General features: G+C 44.1%; 1 protein-coding gene across 3 annotated transcripts in view; it reads left to right on the top strand.

Moving 5' to 3' along the window:
* The first annotated feature begins 1,138 nt into the window (after nt 1-1,138).
* The window catches only part of ATRN (attractin), a 184,325-nt gene continuing 169,139 nt past the window's right edge, over nt 1,139-16,324 (top strand). For 2 of the 3 annotated variants that reach the window (XM_053573894.1, XM_053573895.1), the window contains exon 1: nt 1,145-1,620. In XM_053573894.1, coding sequence (XP_053429869.1) covers nt 1,229-1,620 — 392 coding nt within the window. In that variant the 5' untranslated portion in view covers nt 1,145-1,228. Of the gene's footprint in view, nt 1,621-16,324 lie in introns of all 3 variants that reach the window. The other variant, XM_053573893.1, reaches the window with a different exon arrangement.

The following is a 16,324-nucleotide window of genomic DNA, read 5'->3' as shown; positions in this document are numbered from 1 at the left end:
GGTCCTTTTAAAGCTTAGAGGTGGAATTGACTGACACATTGTTCTTTTTTTTTTTTTTTTTTGAGACAGAGCCTGAAGCTGTTGCCCTGGGTAGAGTGCTGTGCCATCGTAGCTCACAGCAACCTCAAACTCCTGGGCTCAAGCGATTCTCCTGCCTCTGCCTCCCAAGTAGCTGGGACTACAGGCACCCGCCACAAACGCCCGGGTTGCAGCTGTCATTGTTGTTTGGCGGGCCGGGCTGGATTCGAACCCGCCAGCGCAGGTGTATGTGGCTGGCGCCTTAGCGGCTTGAGCCACAGGCGCCGAGCGACCCACTGTTCTTTTTAAAGCATTCTTACATTGAGTTGCAGGCCTATTCCGGATTCTTGGGTCTCAGACCACGTGGGAGTTACACTGCTGGGAGGTATATTTCATTGGGGACGACCAAAGAAACAAACTACCAGACAAGAAGGGCCCTAGGGATAGGCCTATGTGGGCTGAAGAGTGTTCCAGTTTCTAATTCTATGTAGCCCTCTCTTTAGAGAAGATGATTGGCAGGCAAATCTTAGGTAACTAACTCTGAACTTCTCTCACAGATGAATGGTGTTAAAGGTGAGGGATGTCTGGTCTGCTACGATCCAATCAGCCTGGTATCAAGGAGGTGACACACGGCCTGGCAGTGTGTCTTTATTCAGTCTGTTAGGCCTTTACTGAGTACAGCCTGTATGCAAGGTTTTTAACACACGTTATCGCTGTTTTCTGAGGCTCGAATGCGGCACTGCTGCTCCTACATCACCGTACCTAGCATCGCACCCCGACGCAGCCTCCCAGCCTTCTCCGCCGGGCAGCTAGAATTGGAGCAGAGCACAGAAGGATGTGGGGTCCCCAGAAGGGCAACACTCAAGGCAGCCAGCTTGGCTGGCCTAGCGGTCGGCCCCCAGGCAGCCAATGGGGCTGCTAACCTGTAGCCGCTGTCCTCTGGGAAGGGCGACAAGTGGAGTTCAGGGTAGTCTCGGTAGCAAAGCCAAATCTAAATCTCAGCTAGTCCTGCGCGCCCCCGGCCCGCCCCGCGCACACACGCACGCACGCGCGCCCCAAACCCAGCCCACCGCACAGTTCTGGTCCCGCCCCCAGATTGACCAAGCGAGCCACCGTCTGCACAGCCCCGCCCCGCACGGCCAGGCGAAGCAGAGCCGGCCGTGCGGTGTGTGTGTATGTGTTCGCGGGGCGCCGTCTCAGCCCCGGGAAGATGGTGGCGCCTGTGGCGGCGACTGAGGCAAGGCTGAAGAGAAGGACGGCGGCGGCGGCAGCACCCGCGGGCAGGAACGGCGGGCCGCGCCGGGACGGGGACGTGACCGGGGCTGGGAGGTCGGGACTGGAGGCCAGGCTGCGCCTCCCGCTGCTGCTGTCGCCGCCGCTCCGGCAGTGGCTGCTGCTGCTCCCGCCGCTGCTACTGCTGCTGCCCTGGGAGGCCGAGGCCGCGGCGGCGGCAGCTGTAGTGTCGGGCTCAGCCGCAGCCGAGGCCAAAGAATGTGACCGGCCCTGTGTCAACGGCGGCCGCTGCAACCCTGGCACCGGCCAGTGCGTCTGCCCTGCCGGCTGGGTGGGCGAGCAATGCCAGCACTGTGGGGGCCGCTTCAGGTGAGTGGGGGGTGGTGCTGGAGGGTCGGGCCCAGCGGGAGGCTGGGGCTACGCTCGAGGCGGTTTTAGGCCAGAGGCGGATTTCAGACAGAAAGTGGGAAATGTAGGGCCGCCCCACGGTGTTCTAGTGCCATTTGCTTCGGGGAAGATGGTTGTCTCTGGCCAGGGGTCTTTTTCTGGTGGAAGGTGAAAAGGTGCAAGGCAAGGGTGTGGGGATACTGAAGGTATTTAGGTGCTGCGGGCTAGACTGGAAGAAAGCTGAAGGTCCTAAAGAGTATCAAAGGCAGTCTTTGAAACTGGGCCTATTTCGCATAAAAGAGATATCAAAGGAAAGGTGAGTGAGCCAGTCTTACTGAAACACTTCCTTTAATATCCATTTGTACGCTGTGGCCTGTTGAGTTCCCTGACTGATTGGATATGTGGGGTACTCTGAAGAAATGGGGCCCTGGAAGTTGATTGGTTGTCTAAAGATAAAAGAGATAGAAGAACCAGTGGTTGTTGGCTAAAGAGAAGTGAGGAAACTAGTCTTTTGAAGCTCGCTGGAGGTAGCAAATTGGGACAGGGTATGTGGTAGAGAGGGGATGGAAGGAGATTACTGTTAGCCCCTGTGTCTAGACAATATGGAGTTCTGAGTTGTCCTGGTTCAGGGCAGTACCTTTTGGAGAGATCACTCATTAATTACTTAATTCTCAGTTATCTATTATTTGCTTTAGTTGTGCAAGGATTTCCAGATAGTACTCATAAATAAATAGATTAGCCAGACTTTGGCCTGGTCCTCAAGGATTTTGGAATATGGCAAGAGAAAGAAATGTACACGCATAATCCTAGTCACGCGGGATACAGAGTCACTCAGGCCTTTGGCAGATCTTTACTGAACACCTCCCATGTCTGATGTGGGGGAGTGGGGAAATGTGAACAAGACAGATGTTCCTGCTCTCATGGACTTTCTAGAGGGGGCAACAGGCACTTAAATAAATAAGTAAAAGAAATGAACAATATAATTTCAGATAATGCTAATCAAGAAAATAAGATACTATAACCAGTGATGACTTCAGGAGAAATCTCTCATTTGAGGTGACATTTGATCTGAGACCTGAATGAGGCACTGGAGAACCTGTGAGAATTGAGGGATGGTGAAGTTTTGACTAGCTCAGGCGATGCAAGGAAGACTTTGAAGAGGAGGTAACACTGGATTTGAACATTTGAGGCTAAGTAGGATTTGGAAATGAGGAGCTAGGAGAAAAATTCCAAATTGCAAAGAAGGATGCAAACAAAGTTGTGAGGACTAGAAAGTAAAGTTTTGCTGGTGCCTATGTAGGAGATAGTTATGAGAGAGAAGTTTAAATTATATAATTGTAGGCTCAGGTAACGTCAGATCATCTAGTGATCTCTAAGAACATTGAGCAGGTGGGCTCATGGATGGAAAACACTGACTTTAGAAGTAGTATGTAGTGGAGCTGGTCTTGTAACTTTCTTAGGGTGTTTTGATTTATGAATTATGTTAACCTCTGTGTATTTGTTGAGGGCCTCTCTGTCTTAGGTTGTTATTGAGCTTATGTTCTAGATTGGTAATAAAAAATCCAATAATCAGTTTATTATAATTTTGTTTAAGGCTGTAGAGGTGAAGAGCAGGGAACAGAGGATTTAGTTTGAAATGAGGGTAAGATTGGTCACTGAGTAAGTGACTTTTGAGTTGAAATCTGAGGGTTGAGATGGTCCAACCTATGAAAAGGATGGGTTGCTGAGGGGCCAGCACGTACAGAGGATTGGGATAAGCATGATCTTGGTAATGTGGGTGGATGGCCAAGTGGGGAGCAGAGAGAGAAAAGAGGAGCTTTGTTCAGTGTTCTTCATGTTCCCTAGACTAGAGAGGTAGGGGCCAGGTCAAGTGGAGATCTATGGGTTGGACTGAGAATTTTGACCTTTAGTCTAAGCAGTGGAATGGCATAGTTCACTTTTGTTTTCATGACATTTTAGGCTTTTAGATTGGAGCCAGAGTAGGAATGGCCTTGAAGATGAGGCAAGAGAATTTTGAATTTGAGGAGCATCCAAATCAGGTGAATGGATGGCTGGGTCAAAGTAAGGTCCTTCAAGTTCTGAAAATCTGGAACATTATGATAGGCACTGGGGACCCACAGGGTGGGAAGGAACATTCTTGGATCAAACTCACTGGGATGCATAGAGTAGGTAGATTCATTTTGGGGCATGAGAGATGGTGGGCAGCTTAACGGGATCTGTTGGCATGGTTCAGGGCAGTGGTAATGTGCTTGAGACAGGCAGTGGGAATGGAGGCAGGCATAGATGCTGCATTGGGTTGTAGAGAAAAAATGGACAAGTCTTTCTTTGAAACTGGTTTGCTCTTGGGAAGAGAAAGGGGGATGGTGAAAGAAGGAAAACTAGATCCTATCTTGGGCAATTGAGAGGGTAGCGATAGCATTAATAGACACAGGGACACAGGAGGAACAGGTCTGAGACAAGTTTAATTTTGCACACACTGAGTTTGGGGTGTTCTCAGGGTATGCACCTGATGAGGGAGATTATCAGGAAGACAGGTCTGAGTGTCCATATGAACAGTCCAGAGGACTGGAGAAGAGCTACTGGTTATGGGGAATAGGCAGCCCTGACACTGGTTGTCTCAAATGGTGTCATGTGTAAATGAAGGGACTCCCCTTGTTATTGTGGACACTCCCTTTGATCTGGTTCTAGGTGATGTCACTGCTTTTTTTGTGGGTAAACAGTTATGATTTTGTGGATTCTGGAATTTGCATTTTATTTTTATTTATTTATTTATTTATTTTTATTTTTTGTAGAGACACAGTCTCACTGTACCGCCTTCGGGTAGAATGCCGTGGCGTCACACGACTCACAGCAACCTTTAACTCTTGGGCTTACGCGATTCTCTTGCCTCAGCCTCCTGAGCAGCTGGGACTACAGGCGCGCGCCACAACGCCCGGCTATTTTGCATTTTAGAAAATAAAAGTAGGAGGAACTTATGTCTCTGGGCTTTTAATGTTGGTTTTGATTGCAGTGTTAAGTATCTATTTTATTTTTTTAGACAGAGCCTGTATCTGTTGCCTCAGGCTAGAGTGCAGTAGCTTCATCTTAATTTACAGCAACCTCAAACTCCTGGGTTTAAGCTGTCCTTCTACGTCAGCCTCCCATGTAGCTGGGACTACAGATGCCTGCCACACTGACCCAGCTAATTTGTCTATTCTTAGTAGAGATGGGGTCTCAGTCTTGCTCAGGGTGGTCCTAAGCTCCTGAGCTCAAGGGATTCTCTGACCTCAGTCTCCTGGAGTACTAGGATTATGGGCACAAGCCATCTTGCCAGCCAATATGTATCTTGAGTTAACTTATACATCTTTGTATTACTAAACTAAAAGACATTAAGCAAATACTTTTCTGGTTTAGAATGGCATTGAGTCAGAGTGTTTTTTTAAGCATTTTTTTTTTTTGTAGAGACAGAGTCTTACTTTATCGCCCTCGGTAGAGTGCCATGGCATCACACAGCTCACAGCAACCTCCAACTCCTGGGCTGAAGCGATTCTCTTGCCTCAGCCTCCCGAGTAGCTGGGACTACAGGTGCCTGCCACAAAGCCCAGCTATTTTTTGGTTTGCAGTTCAGCGGGGGCTGGGTTTTGAACCCACCACCCTCGGTATGTGGGGCCGGCACCCTACCGACTGAGCCACAGGCGCCACCCTTTTAAGCATTTTTAGTTCTGTAAATTCTGTGTTGCAGTTGCTGTGACAGGTCTTTTTCATTGCTTCGTTTTTGTAATTTTTTTGGTTTTGTTTTGTTTGAGACAGAGTCTCACTTTGTTGCCTTTGGTAGAGTGTCTTGGTGTCATAGCTCACAGCAAGCTCAAACTCTTGGGCTTAAGCAATTCTCTTCCCTCAGCCTCCTGAGTAGCTAGGACTACAGGCGCAAGCCACAATGCCCGGCTATTTTTTTTTGGTTGCACTTGCCATTGTTCGAGCCTGGGCTGGGCTTGAACCCGCCAGCCTTGGTGTATATGGCCGGCACACTACTCACTGAACTACCGGTGCCACCCAAGCAACCTTGGGCTCAAGCAATCCTCTTGCCTCAGTTTTTCTATTTTTAGTAGAGATGGGATCTCACTTTTGCTCAGGCTGTTTCGAACTCCTGAGCTCATGTAATCCACCTGCCTTGCCTCCCAGAGTGCTAGGATTACAGACGTGAGCCACGAGCCACCGTGCCTGACCTGAAGTTTGTTTTCTTTTTAGAGAAAGGGTCTTGCTCTGTCACCGAGGCTGAAGTGCTATGGTGTGATCATAGCTCACTGTAGCCTCAAACTCCTGGTTTCAAGCAGTCTTCTCTACTCACCCTTCCAAGAAGCTAGGACTAGAGGCAAGAGCCACCTCGTCCAGCTACTTTTTCTTTTTTATGGAGATGAGGCTTGGCTATGTTGTCAAGCCTGGTCTTGAACTTTTGGCCTCAGATGATCACCTGCCTTGGCCTGCCAGAGTGCTTGAATTATAGGCTTGAACCACTGTGCCTGACCTTTCATTAATTGAAAGGAACGTAAGATAAAAGGAGGATTAGATTTTACTAAAGTTATTACTGAGTGCATATTGTATGCCAGGGATTCAGCCAAGCATTTTCATATACATTATACTGTTTAATCCTCAGGACAACTGTGAAGATAAAATTTGGATTATTGTATGGTGGTAGTTAGTAAATTATTTTTCCCAAATGAAAGATGCTACAGAAATAATCAATTACAGAGAATACAGTTAATGGCATCAGTTTAATGAAAATAATAATTGTAGAATCTTTTTTTTTTTTTTGTAGAAACAGAGTCTCACTTTATGGCCCTCGGTAGAGTGCCGTGGCCTCACACAGCTCACAGCAACCTCCAACTCTTGGGCTTAAGCGATTCTCTTGCCTCAGCCTCCCGAGTAGCTGGGACTACAGGCGCCTGCCACAACGCCCGGCTATTTTTTTGGTTCCAGTTTGGCCGGGGCCGGGTTTGAACCCGCCACCCTTGGCATATGGGGCCGGCACCTTACTGACTGAGCCACAGGCGCTGCCCATAATTGTAGAATCTTTGGTGTACATTTCTAAGGCAATGCCACTTTCATTCATTTTTATGTGAATTTTCACAATTCAGTGACTCTTTTTCTCCTTCTGACTTCACCATCAATTTTTTTTTTTGATAATAAATAGGCTCCATCAAATTAGGGATTAAAAATATTAAGCCCAATTATGAAATTAATATGCATTCAGTTTTGTTAAGTTCCTGCTAGATAAAACTTTTAAGAGATAGAATAGAATAATCTAGTGAATTGGAGCCTTATAGCTGCACATAGTGTTAAGATGTACTGAGCATCTATTTTCTGCCTAGAACATAGTAACAGTACTAGTAGTGGTCACAGCAGTATTTGCCACCATTTTTCTAGTATTTATCCCTTTTTCCACAGGCATTGTGCCAAATGCCTTTTAGAAATATTCTCTCTCTTTTGGGCGGCGCCTGTGGCTCAGTCGGTAAGGCGCCGGCCCCATATACCGAGGGTGGCGGGTTCAAACCCGGCCCCGGCTGAACTGCAACCAAAAAATAGCTGGGCATTGTGGCGGGCGCCTGTAGTCCCAGCTACTTGGGAGGCTGAGGCAAGAGAATCACTTAAGCCCAGGAGTTGGAGGTTGCTGTGAGCTGTGAGATGCCATGGCACTCTACCGAGGGCCATAAAGTGAGACTCCGTCTCTACAAAAAAAAAAAAAAAAGAAATATTCTCTTTTGGGGCGGCGCCTGTGGCTCAAAGGAGTAGGGCACTGGCCCCATATGTTGGAGGTGGTGGGTTCAAACCTGGTCCTGGCCAAAAAAACTGCAAAAAAACTGCAAAAAAAAAAAAAAAAAAAAATATATATATATATTTCTCTTTTAATTAAATTACATTTAATTAATTAATTTTTTATTTTTTTTAGAGACAGAGTCTCACTTTGTTGCCCTCGGTAGAGTACTGTGGCGTCACAGCTCACAGCAACCTCCAGTTCTTGGGCTTAGGCGATTCTCTTGCCTCAGCCTCCCGAGTAGCTGGGACAACAGACGCCGCCACAATTCCCGGCTATTCTTTGTTGCAGTTTGGCCAGAGCCGGGTTTGAACCCACCACCCTTGGTATATGGGTCTGGTGCCCTACTCACTGAGCCACAGGCACCGCCCCATCTTTTTATTTTTATTTAATTTTTTCTAATTTTTTTGAGACAGTCTCTTTCTCTCGCCCATGGTAGAGTGCTGTAATGTCACAGCTCACAGCAACCTCAAACTCTTAGACTTTAAGCTATTCTCTTGCCTCAGCCTCCCAAATAGCTGAGACTACAGGTGCCTGCCACAACGCCTGGCTATTTTTTTGTTTTGTTTTGTTTTGTCGTTGTTGTTGTAGTTGTCATTGTTGTTCAGCAGGCCCGGGCTGGGTTCAAACCCACCAGCCCCGGTGTATGTGGCTGGTGCCTTAATCACTGAGCTATGGGGCCCGAGCCATATTCTCCTTTTAATCTTAGAGTCATTCCCATATTATAGATAGGTAAACTGAAGCTTGGAGATACTGAATAATTTGCCCAAGATCACAAATTATGCAAATTTGGGATTTTAACTCAGGTCTTGTCTTATTCTCACACCTGTATTTTCTTTGTTGTGCCATTTGGGCTCTCATTTTTTCTGAGTCCAGTCACCCTTTGTGAACATTCTTTGGAAGGGATGAGTTAAGTCTAACAAAGACTTTGAGAAACAAAGGAGGGAAAATAGAGTTTTATAATAGGAAAGCTAGCATTAAAAAAATCATAAATTGGGCGGCGCCTATGGCTCAGTGAGTAGGGCGCCAGCCCCATATGCCGAGGGTGGCGGGTTCAAACCCGGCCCCGGCCAAACTGCAACAAAAAAATAGCCGGGCGTTGTGGCAGGCGCCTGTAGTCCCAGCTACTCAGGAGGCTGAGGCAAGAGAATCGCGTAAGCCCAGGAGTTGGAGGTCGCTGTGAGCCGTGTGACGCCATGGCACTCTACCGAGGGCGGTACAGTGAGACTCTGTCTCTACAAAAAAAAAAAAAAAATCATAAATTTTGGGCAGTGCCTGTGGCTCAAAGGGGTAGGATGCCAGCCCCATACGCTGGAGGTGGTGGGTTCAAACCCAGCCCTGGCCAAAAACTGCACACACAAAAAAAAAAATCATAAATTTGCTTAAATCTGTCTGCTGGCCATTTAATACCTTTGTTGGATTTTTTTTTAATGTTTTTGGTTTTTTGAGTCAGTCTCACTTTGTTGCCAGGCTAGAGTGCTGTAACATCAGCTTAGCTGACAGGAATTTCAAACTTCTGGGTTCAAGCAATCCTCTTGCCTCAGCTTTCCCAGTGGCTGGGACTACAGGCGCCCACCACAACACCCAGTGAATTTTTCTATTTTTAGTGGAAGTGGGGTCTTGCTATTGCTCAGGCTGGTATTGAACTCCTGAGTTCAAGTCATCCTCTTGTACTGCTTGGCCTCCCAGAATGCTAGGATTATAGGTGTGAGCCACCATGCCTGGTCAATACCTTTGCAATTACTGAAACAAAATTTCTGAAAAATAAAATTTGAAGAAAGAAGAGGTAAAAATATTTTTTTCTCATAGCAATTACTAAATGGTATTAACCTTCAGCCCCACATTTATGTTCTTGAATCCAGTTTGTTTTCTTCAGTAGAATGTAAATTCATGAGGGCAGGAGTTTTTATCTGTTTTGTTCACCGTTACAGTCCTAGAGCCCAGAATAGTGCCTGGGACATAGTGCTTGGTAAATATTTGTGGAATGAAGGAAAGACATTCTGCAGTATACTTTTTAGGACTTTTAAAAAAGTCATCTTTACACATACAATTGCCATACATGTCTTTTGTTCTGTCACTCCTGAACTTTGTCTTCTGTTGGCTAGGCATCTTTACTGGGATGTTTTATTGTCACCTCATATTGAGCCAGATCTAACACCAAACTTCTGCTTTTTTTTTTTTTTGAGATAGGGTCTCCCTGTGGAATGCAGTGGCATCATAATAGCTCACTGTAACCTCACACTTCAGGGCTTAGGTGATTCCTCTGCCGCAGCCTCCTGAGTAGATGGAAGTATAGACACATGACTCCATCCTGGCTAATTTTTTTCTATTTTTGGTAGTAACAGGGTCTTGCTCTTGCTAGGGTTGGTCTGGAACTCCTGAGCTCGAGGGATCCTCCCATCTCAGCCTCCCAGAGTGGTAGGATTATAGATATGAGCCACCACACGCTGTATAACACCAAATTCTTGTGCTAGTTGAAAACAATAGTCTTTTCCTTCCTAATTTCAGTTAGGAAGCTAAATCCAAATTTAGCTAACCAAAGCCTCAAATTTAGAGGTAATCCCCGGCTCTTTCTACCTATTTATTCTCTCTTCTCTATAGTGTTTTTAAATTTGTTTCTTTCCATTCCTCCTGCTGTCATTCCTAGTGTACTTGGCCCTTCACTTCATTGATGATCTTCTGTTGGAGTTTAGTTGGTCTGTGGCATCTGCAGAGTCCATTGCAAACTTCGTAGTATCAGTTTCCTAAAAACATGTATGACTGACCGTTTTGCTCAGAAACCTTTTTTCTTGTTTTTACTAATTACCCTTAGCAGAAGGCTCCCACTTTCTTCCACACATCCCTTCTTTCCTAACCAAAGTCTTTCTACTTTGTACTTTATCTTTGCTAAATTTAGTACCCTTAATTTCCTTACCACTCTCACATTCTTTCTTTTCTTCTCTGTTTACCTAGGTTCTACCTTCTAAGGCTCATTTTCAGTTCTATATAATCTATAATTGCCGGTTCTTCCAAATCATACCCATTATCTTTTGAGATGACTCATCAACTTGTTCAATTCATGATATCTTCTTAGTGATTTTTATGTCTTAGATACTGTGCTCTTGCGTTGAGGATATGAAGGTAGATAAGAATCAAACCTTGCTTTTCCCTCAGAGAGCTTGTAATTATGAAGGGAAGACAGCTATGTACAGAGCAATTAGAATTGGTGTACATAGCTGTCTAAAAAATACAGACAGTTGGCTGGGTTGGTGACTCACACCTGTAGTCTTAGCACTCTAGGAGGCTGAGGCGGGTGGATTGCCTGAGCTCATGAGTTTGAGACTAGCCTGAGCCAGAGCCTGACCTCGTCTCTAAAAATAGCCCGTTGTTGTAGTACCAGCTACTCAGGATGCTGAGGCAAGAGAATCACTTAAGCGCAAGAGTTTTGAGTTTGAGGTTACTGTGAGCTGTGACGCCATGGCACTCTACCAGGGCGACAAAGTGGACTCAGTCTCCAAACAAACAAACAAAAAAACAGATAATATATGGTGCTGGACTAGTATGTAATAGATTAATTCTCTTTGTGGGCATGGTAGAAAGCATCACATTTTCGCACGTCTTGAAAGTTCAGTGCGGGGGGGTGGGGAAGATATTCCAGAAAGAATGAAGAGTTTGTGCAAGGCAAAGAATCATCAATTATCATACTTAGCGTACTAGTTTCCTAGGGCTGTTATAACAAAGTACCACAAATTTATGGCTTAAGATAACAGAAATTTATTCTCTCATAATATGGAGACTAGAATTCTGAAATCAAGGTATTGAAGGTATTGGCAGGCCCATGATTTCTCTTGGAGACTAGGAGAATATCTGTTCTATGGTGTTCTCTTAGTTTCTGGAGTGAACAGCGGTCCTTGGCATTTGTTTACTTGTAGACCACTTTAGTCTGCCTCCATCTTTTTGTGCTTCTCTCTCTCCGTGTCTTTTCTCTTAAGGACACCAGTCATATTGGATGTATGAGTATAACCTCATCCTAACTTGATTGCATCTGCAAAGGCCCTGTCTCCAAATAAGGTTACATTCACAGGTACCAGGGTTAGGACTTCAACATATTTTTTGGGAGGACGCAATTCAACCTATAACACATAGAGAACTGATATTGGAGCCTAACTTGTGAGGGTTACAGTGGAAGGGGGTGAGACTTGAAGGTGACAGTGGCCTTCTTGCTTCCCTTCCTAACACTTTTCATCTTCAAGGTGTGTCCTTGATGTAGGATAGCCATTAGGGCATTCACATTTCTGATTGTTTTGAAATAGGCGTGTGACCTAAACTGCTTCAGAGTGAATCTCAGGAGTTTTGCTAGAGACCTCTCGCCTCTGTGGGCATTTATGAAGAAGATGCTTTGCCTTCTGTTCTATGTGGTGAAGAACTGTTAAAACTAGCATGCTGTTGTGATAGGAGTCCACTTGAGGTCATAGCAACTCCCAGAAGAGGGAGGATGGCAGAGAAATGGAGCTGGAGACTTGATGACTTTCTAAATCTGTGGGTCAGGCCCTGCCTGAAGCTGTACTTTTTGGGTCTTTGAGGTATTACAGTCCATATTTTTCTGAAGCCAATTAGAATTGGATTTCCTGTCAACTTGTAGTAGAATAAATCATAACATAACATAGTAGGGTTAGCTGACTAGGGTTAGTCAGCTTGGGCAGCTATAACAAATTACCGTAGCCCTTACTTCTATGAAAAGTTCTTAAGGTGGGCAAATGCTTTTTTTTTTTTTTTTTTTTGAGACAGATTCTCATTATGTTGCCCTTGGTAGAGTGCCATGGTGTCATAGCTCACAGCAACCTCAAACTCTTGGGCTTAAATGATTCTCTTGCCTCAGCCTTCAAAGTAGCTGGGACTACAGGCGCCCACCACAATGCCTGGCTATTTCTTTTTTTTGAGATGGAGTCTCACTGTGTCGCCCTTGGTAGAGTGCTGTGGTGTCACAGCTCACAGAAACCTCAAACTCTTGGGCTTAAGTGATTCTCTTGCTTCAGCTTCCCAAGTATCTGGGACTATAGGCGCCTGCCACAATGCTTGGCTATTTTTTTGTTGTTGCAGTTGTTTAGCTGATCTGGGCCAGCTAAACAGTGTATGTGGCTGGTGCCATAACCACTGTGCTACAGTGCCGAGCCCCAGTTATTTATTTATTTTTTATTGCAGTTGTTTTTATTGTTGTTTAGCTGGCCCTGGCTGGGTTCGAACCTGCAACCTTGGTGTATGTGGCTGGCGCTGTAACTAACCACTGTGCTACTGGCACCGAGCCAGGCAAATTCTTTTTATTTAGAGGACAGATAAATATATAGGAGAGAAGCAGAGCATCTTTATGATCAAAACAGTTTTTACTAACTATAATTAACTGATTTTAATACATTTGTAGGGTATCTTTATCTTGAGAATGAAACATAGAAGTGTGTACTTGCTACTGAGATTGAAGGGAAATCTTTTTTTTTTTTTTTTTTTGAGATAGAGCCTCAGGCTGTCACCCTGGGTAGAGTGCTGTGACATCACAGCTCACAGCAACCTCCAACTCCTGGGCTCAAGCGATTCTCCTGTCTCCGCCTCCCAAGTAGCTGGGACTACAGGTGCTCGCCACAACGCCCGGCTATTTTTTTTTTCGTTGCAGCTGTCACTATTGTTTGGCGGGCCTGGGCTGAATTTGAACCTGCAAGCTCAGGTGTATGTGGCTGGCGTCTTAGCCGCTTGAGCCATAGGCACCAAGCCAATGAAGAGAAATCTTACATGAGTTTTTCTTTTTAACACAATCTTGTTTCCAAAACTGAAAGGTAACTGTACTTTTTGAAATAGCTTGAAACTTGTTTCTCATTTAAATAATACTCTACCATTGTCTGTGACTTCTCAAATATATTTTGGGGGAAAATGGCTCCCATCTTTATATTATCTATTATTCTAATCCTTTATTTTGTTACTTTGTTCCATCAGTTTTCCTTTTTTCTCCCTTTACTTATAATTATAAACTAGACCTTTATTAACTTGACTTTTAATAGTTTTTGCTTCCTAGTATTGCTTTCTTACACATATTTGTCTTGCATTTTTCTTCTTCTTGTTTTCTTTATGTCATACATATCTCTTTAACTGATTTTCTTGCTTTCTGTCTTTCCTTCTTTTTTTTTTTTTTTTTTTGAGACAGAGTCACACTTTGTTACCCTTGGTAGTGTGCTATGGCATCACTGCTCACAGCAACCTCAAACTCTTAGGCTTTAGCTATTCTTTTGCCTCAGCTTCCCACGTGGCTGGGACTCTAGGTGCCCACCAGAAGGCCGGCTATTTTTAGAGATGAGATCTCGCTCTAGCTCAAGCTGGTCTCGACCTTCTGAGCTTAGGAAATCTACCCGTCTCAGCCTCTCAGAGTGATAGGATTACAGGCATGAGCCACCGCACCTGGCCTAACTGATTTTCTTTTATCACATAAGACTGTGGTGATTTCATCCTTTCAATTTTGTTTTGCAGTTTTTTTGGCCGGGGCTGGGTTTGAACCCGCCACCTCTGGTATATGGGGCCAGCACCCTACTCTTTTGAGCTACAGGCACTGCCCTTCTTTTTTTTTTTTTTTTTGGAGACGAAGTCTCACTATGTCGCCCTCAGTAGAGTGCTATTGTATCACAGCTCACAGCAACCTCAAACTCTTGGGCTTAAGTGATTATCTTGCTTCAGCCTCCCAAGTAGCTGGGACTACCGGCACCCGCCATAATGCCCAGCTATTTTTAAAATTTTTTTTTTTGTTGTTGTTGGCAGTTTCATTGTTTAGCAGACCCAGGCCCACTTGAACCTGCCAGCCTCTGTGTATATGGCTGGTGCTCTGCTCACTGAGCTATGGGCACCGAGCCCATCCTTTCAATTTGAAATCCTTTAAGTTTTCTGCTTTTTTGGATTACATTTTGGATGAACTTACACTCTAGTTATTTATTTACATGTTTATCTATTTTGAATTTTCTATTTTTCATTTATAGAAGTTAATTTAAATTTGAATTGCCCTCTTTTTCTTTAAAGAATTTGACATTAGTAGTGTACAGGTATTAAATGAATGAATTTTCCAATTTATTTCTCTTGGTCCTTTTGGTTAAGAATTTTCTAATTTGTTTATTAATAAGCCAGTAAACATTAGGGGTTGGAATTATGTTGGGTGCTGTTACAAAAGTAACTTCCTTTGACCTGTGTTATCTAAATTCTTTTTTTTCTTAATTTATTTATTTTTATTGTTAAATCATAGCTGTGTACATTAGTGCAATCAAGGGGTACAATGTGTGGGTTTCATATACAATCTGAAATATTCTCATCAAACTGTTCAATGTAGCCTTCATGGCATTTTCTTAGTTACTGTATGTAGGCATTTGTATTCTGCATTTAGTTAAGTTTCACCTGTACCCATTCTAAGATGCACCGTAGATGAGGCCCCACCTATTACCCTCCCTCCACCAATACCTCCCCCCTCCCTTCCCCTTCCTTGCCCTTTCCCATAGTCTTGTGCTATAGTCGGGTTATACCCTTCATGTGAAAGCTATAATTTAGCTTCATAGTAGAGCTGAGTACATTGGATACTTTTTCTTCCATTCCTGAGATACTTTGCTAAGAAGAATATGTTCCAGCTCCATCCATGTAAACATGAAAGAGGTAAAGTCTCCATCTTTCTTTAAGGCTGCATAATATTCCATGGTATACATGTACCACAATTTGCTAGTCCATTCGTGGATCGATGGACACTTGGGCTTCTTCCATGACTTAGCAATTATGAATTGGGCTGCAATAAACATTCTGGTACAAATATCTTTGTTATATTGTGACTTTTGGTCTTCTGGGTATAAACCTAGTAAAGGAATTATAGGCTCGAATGGCAGGTCTATTTTTAGGTCTCTAAGTATTCTCCAGACATCCTTCCAGAAGAAACGTATTAGTGTGCATTCCCACCAGCAGTGTAGAAGTGTGCCCTTTTCTCCACATCCACGCGAACATCTCTGGTTTTGGGATTTTGTTATGTGGGCTACTCTTACTGGGGTTAGGTGATATCTCAAAGTAGTTTTGATTTGCATTTCTCTGATGATTAAGGATGATGAGCTTTTTTTCATGTGTTTATAGATTGTGTGTCTGTCTTCTTTAGAGAAGTTTCTCTTCATGTCCCTTGCCCACCCTGAGATGGGGTCACATGTTCTTTTCTTGCTAATACGTTTGAGTTCTCTGTGGATTCTGGTTATTAGACCTTTATTGGAGGTATAACCTGCAAATATTTTCTCCCATTCTGAGGGCTGTCTACTTGCTTTACTTACTATATTCTTGGCTGTTCAGAAGCTTTTTAGTTTGATCAGGTCCCAGTAGTGTTATTTTTGATACTGCTTCAATTGCCTGGGGAGTCCTCCTCATAAAATATTCACCCAGGCCGATTCCTTCAAGAGTTTTCCCTGCACTTTCTTCAAGTATTTTTAGTTTCATGTCTTAAGTTTAAATCTTTTATCCAGTGAGAGTCTATCTTAGTTAATGGTGAAAGGTGTGGGTCCAGTTTCAATCTTCTACAGGTTGCCAGCCAGTTTACCTAGCACCATTTGTTAAATAGGGAATCTTTTCCTCACTGGATGTTTTTAATTGGCTTGTCAAAGATCAAATAACGGTAATTAGCTGGATTCATCTCTTGGTTCTCTATTCTGTTCCAGACATCTACTTCTCTGCTTTTGTGCCAGTACCATGCTGTTTTGATCACTATTGATTTATAGTACAGTCTTAGGTCTGGTAGCGTGATTCCTCCTGCTGTGTTTTTATTGCTGAGTAATGTTTTGGCTATTCGAGGTTTTTTCTGATTCTATATAAAACGAAGTATTATTTTTTCAAGATCTTTATAATATGACAATGGAGCTTTAATAGGAATTG

This window comes from Nycticebus coucang, chromosome 21 (genome assembly GCF_027406575.1).
Source record: "Nycticebus coucang isolate mNycCou1 chromosome 21, mNycCou1.pri, whole genome shotgun sequence".
Lineage (NCBI taxonomy): Eukaryota > Metazoa > Chordata > Mammalia > Primates > Lorisidae > Nycticebus > Nycticebus coucang.
This window is presented reverse-complemented; position numbering and strand designations above follow the sequence as displayed.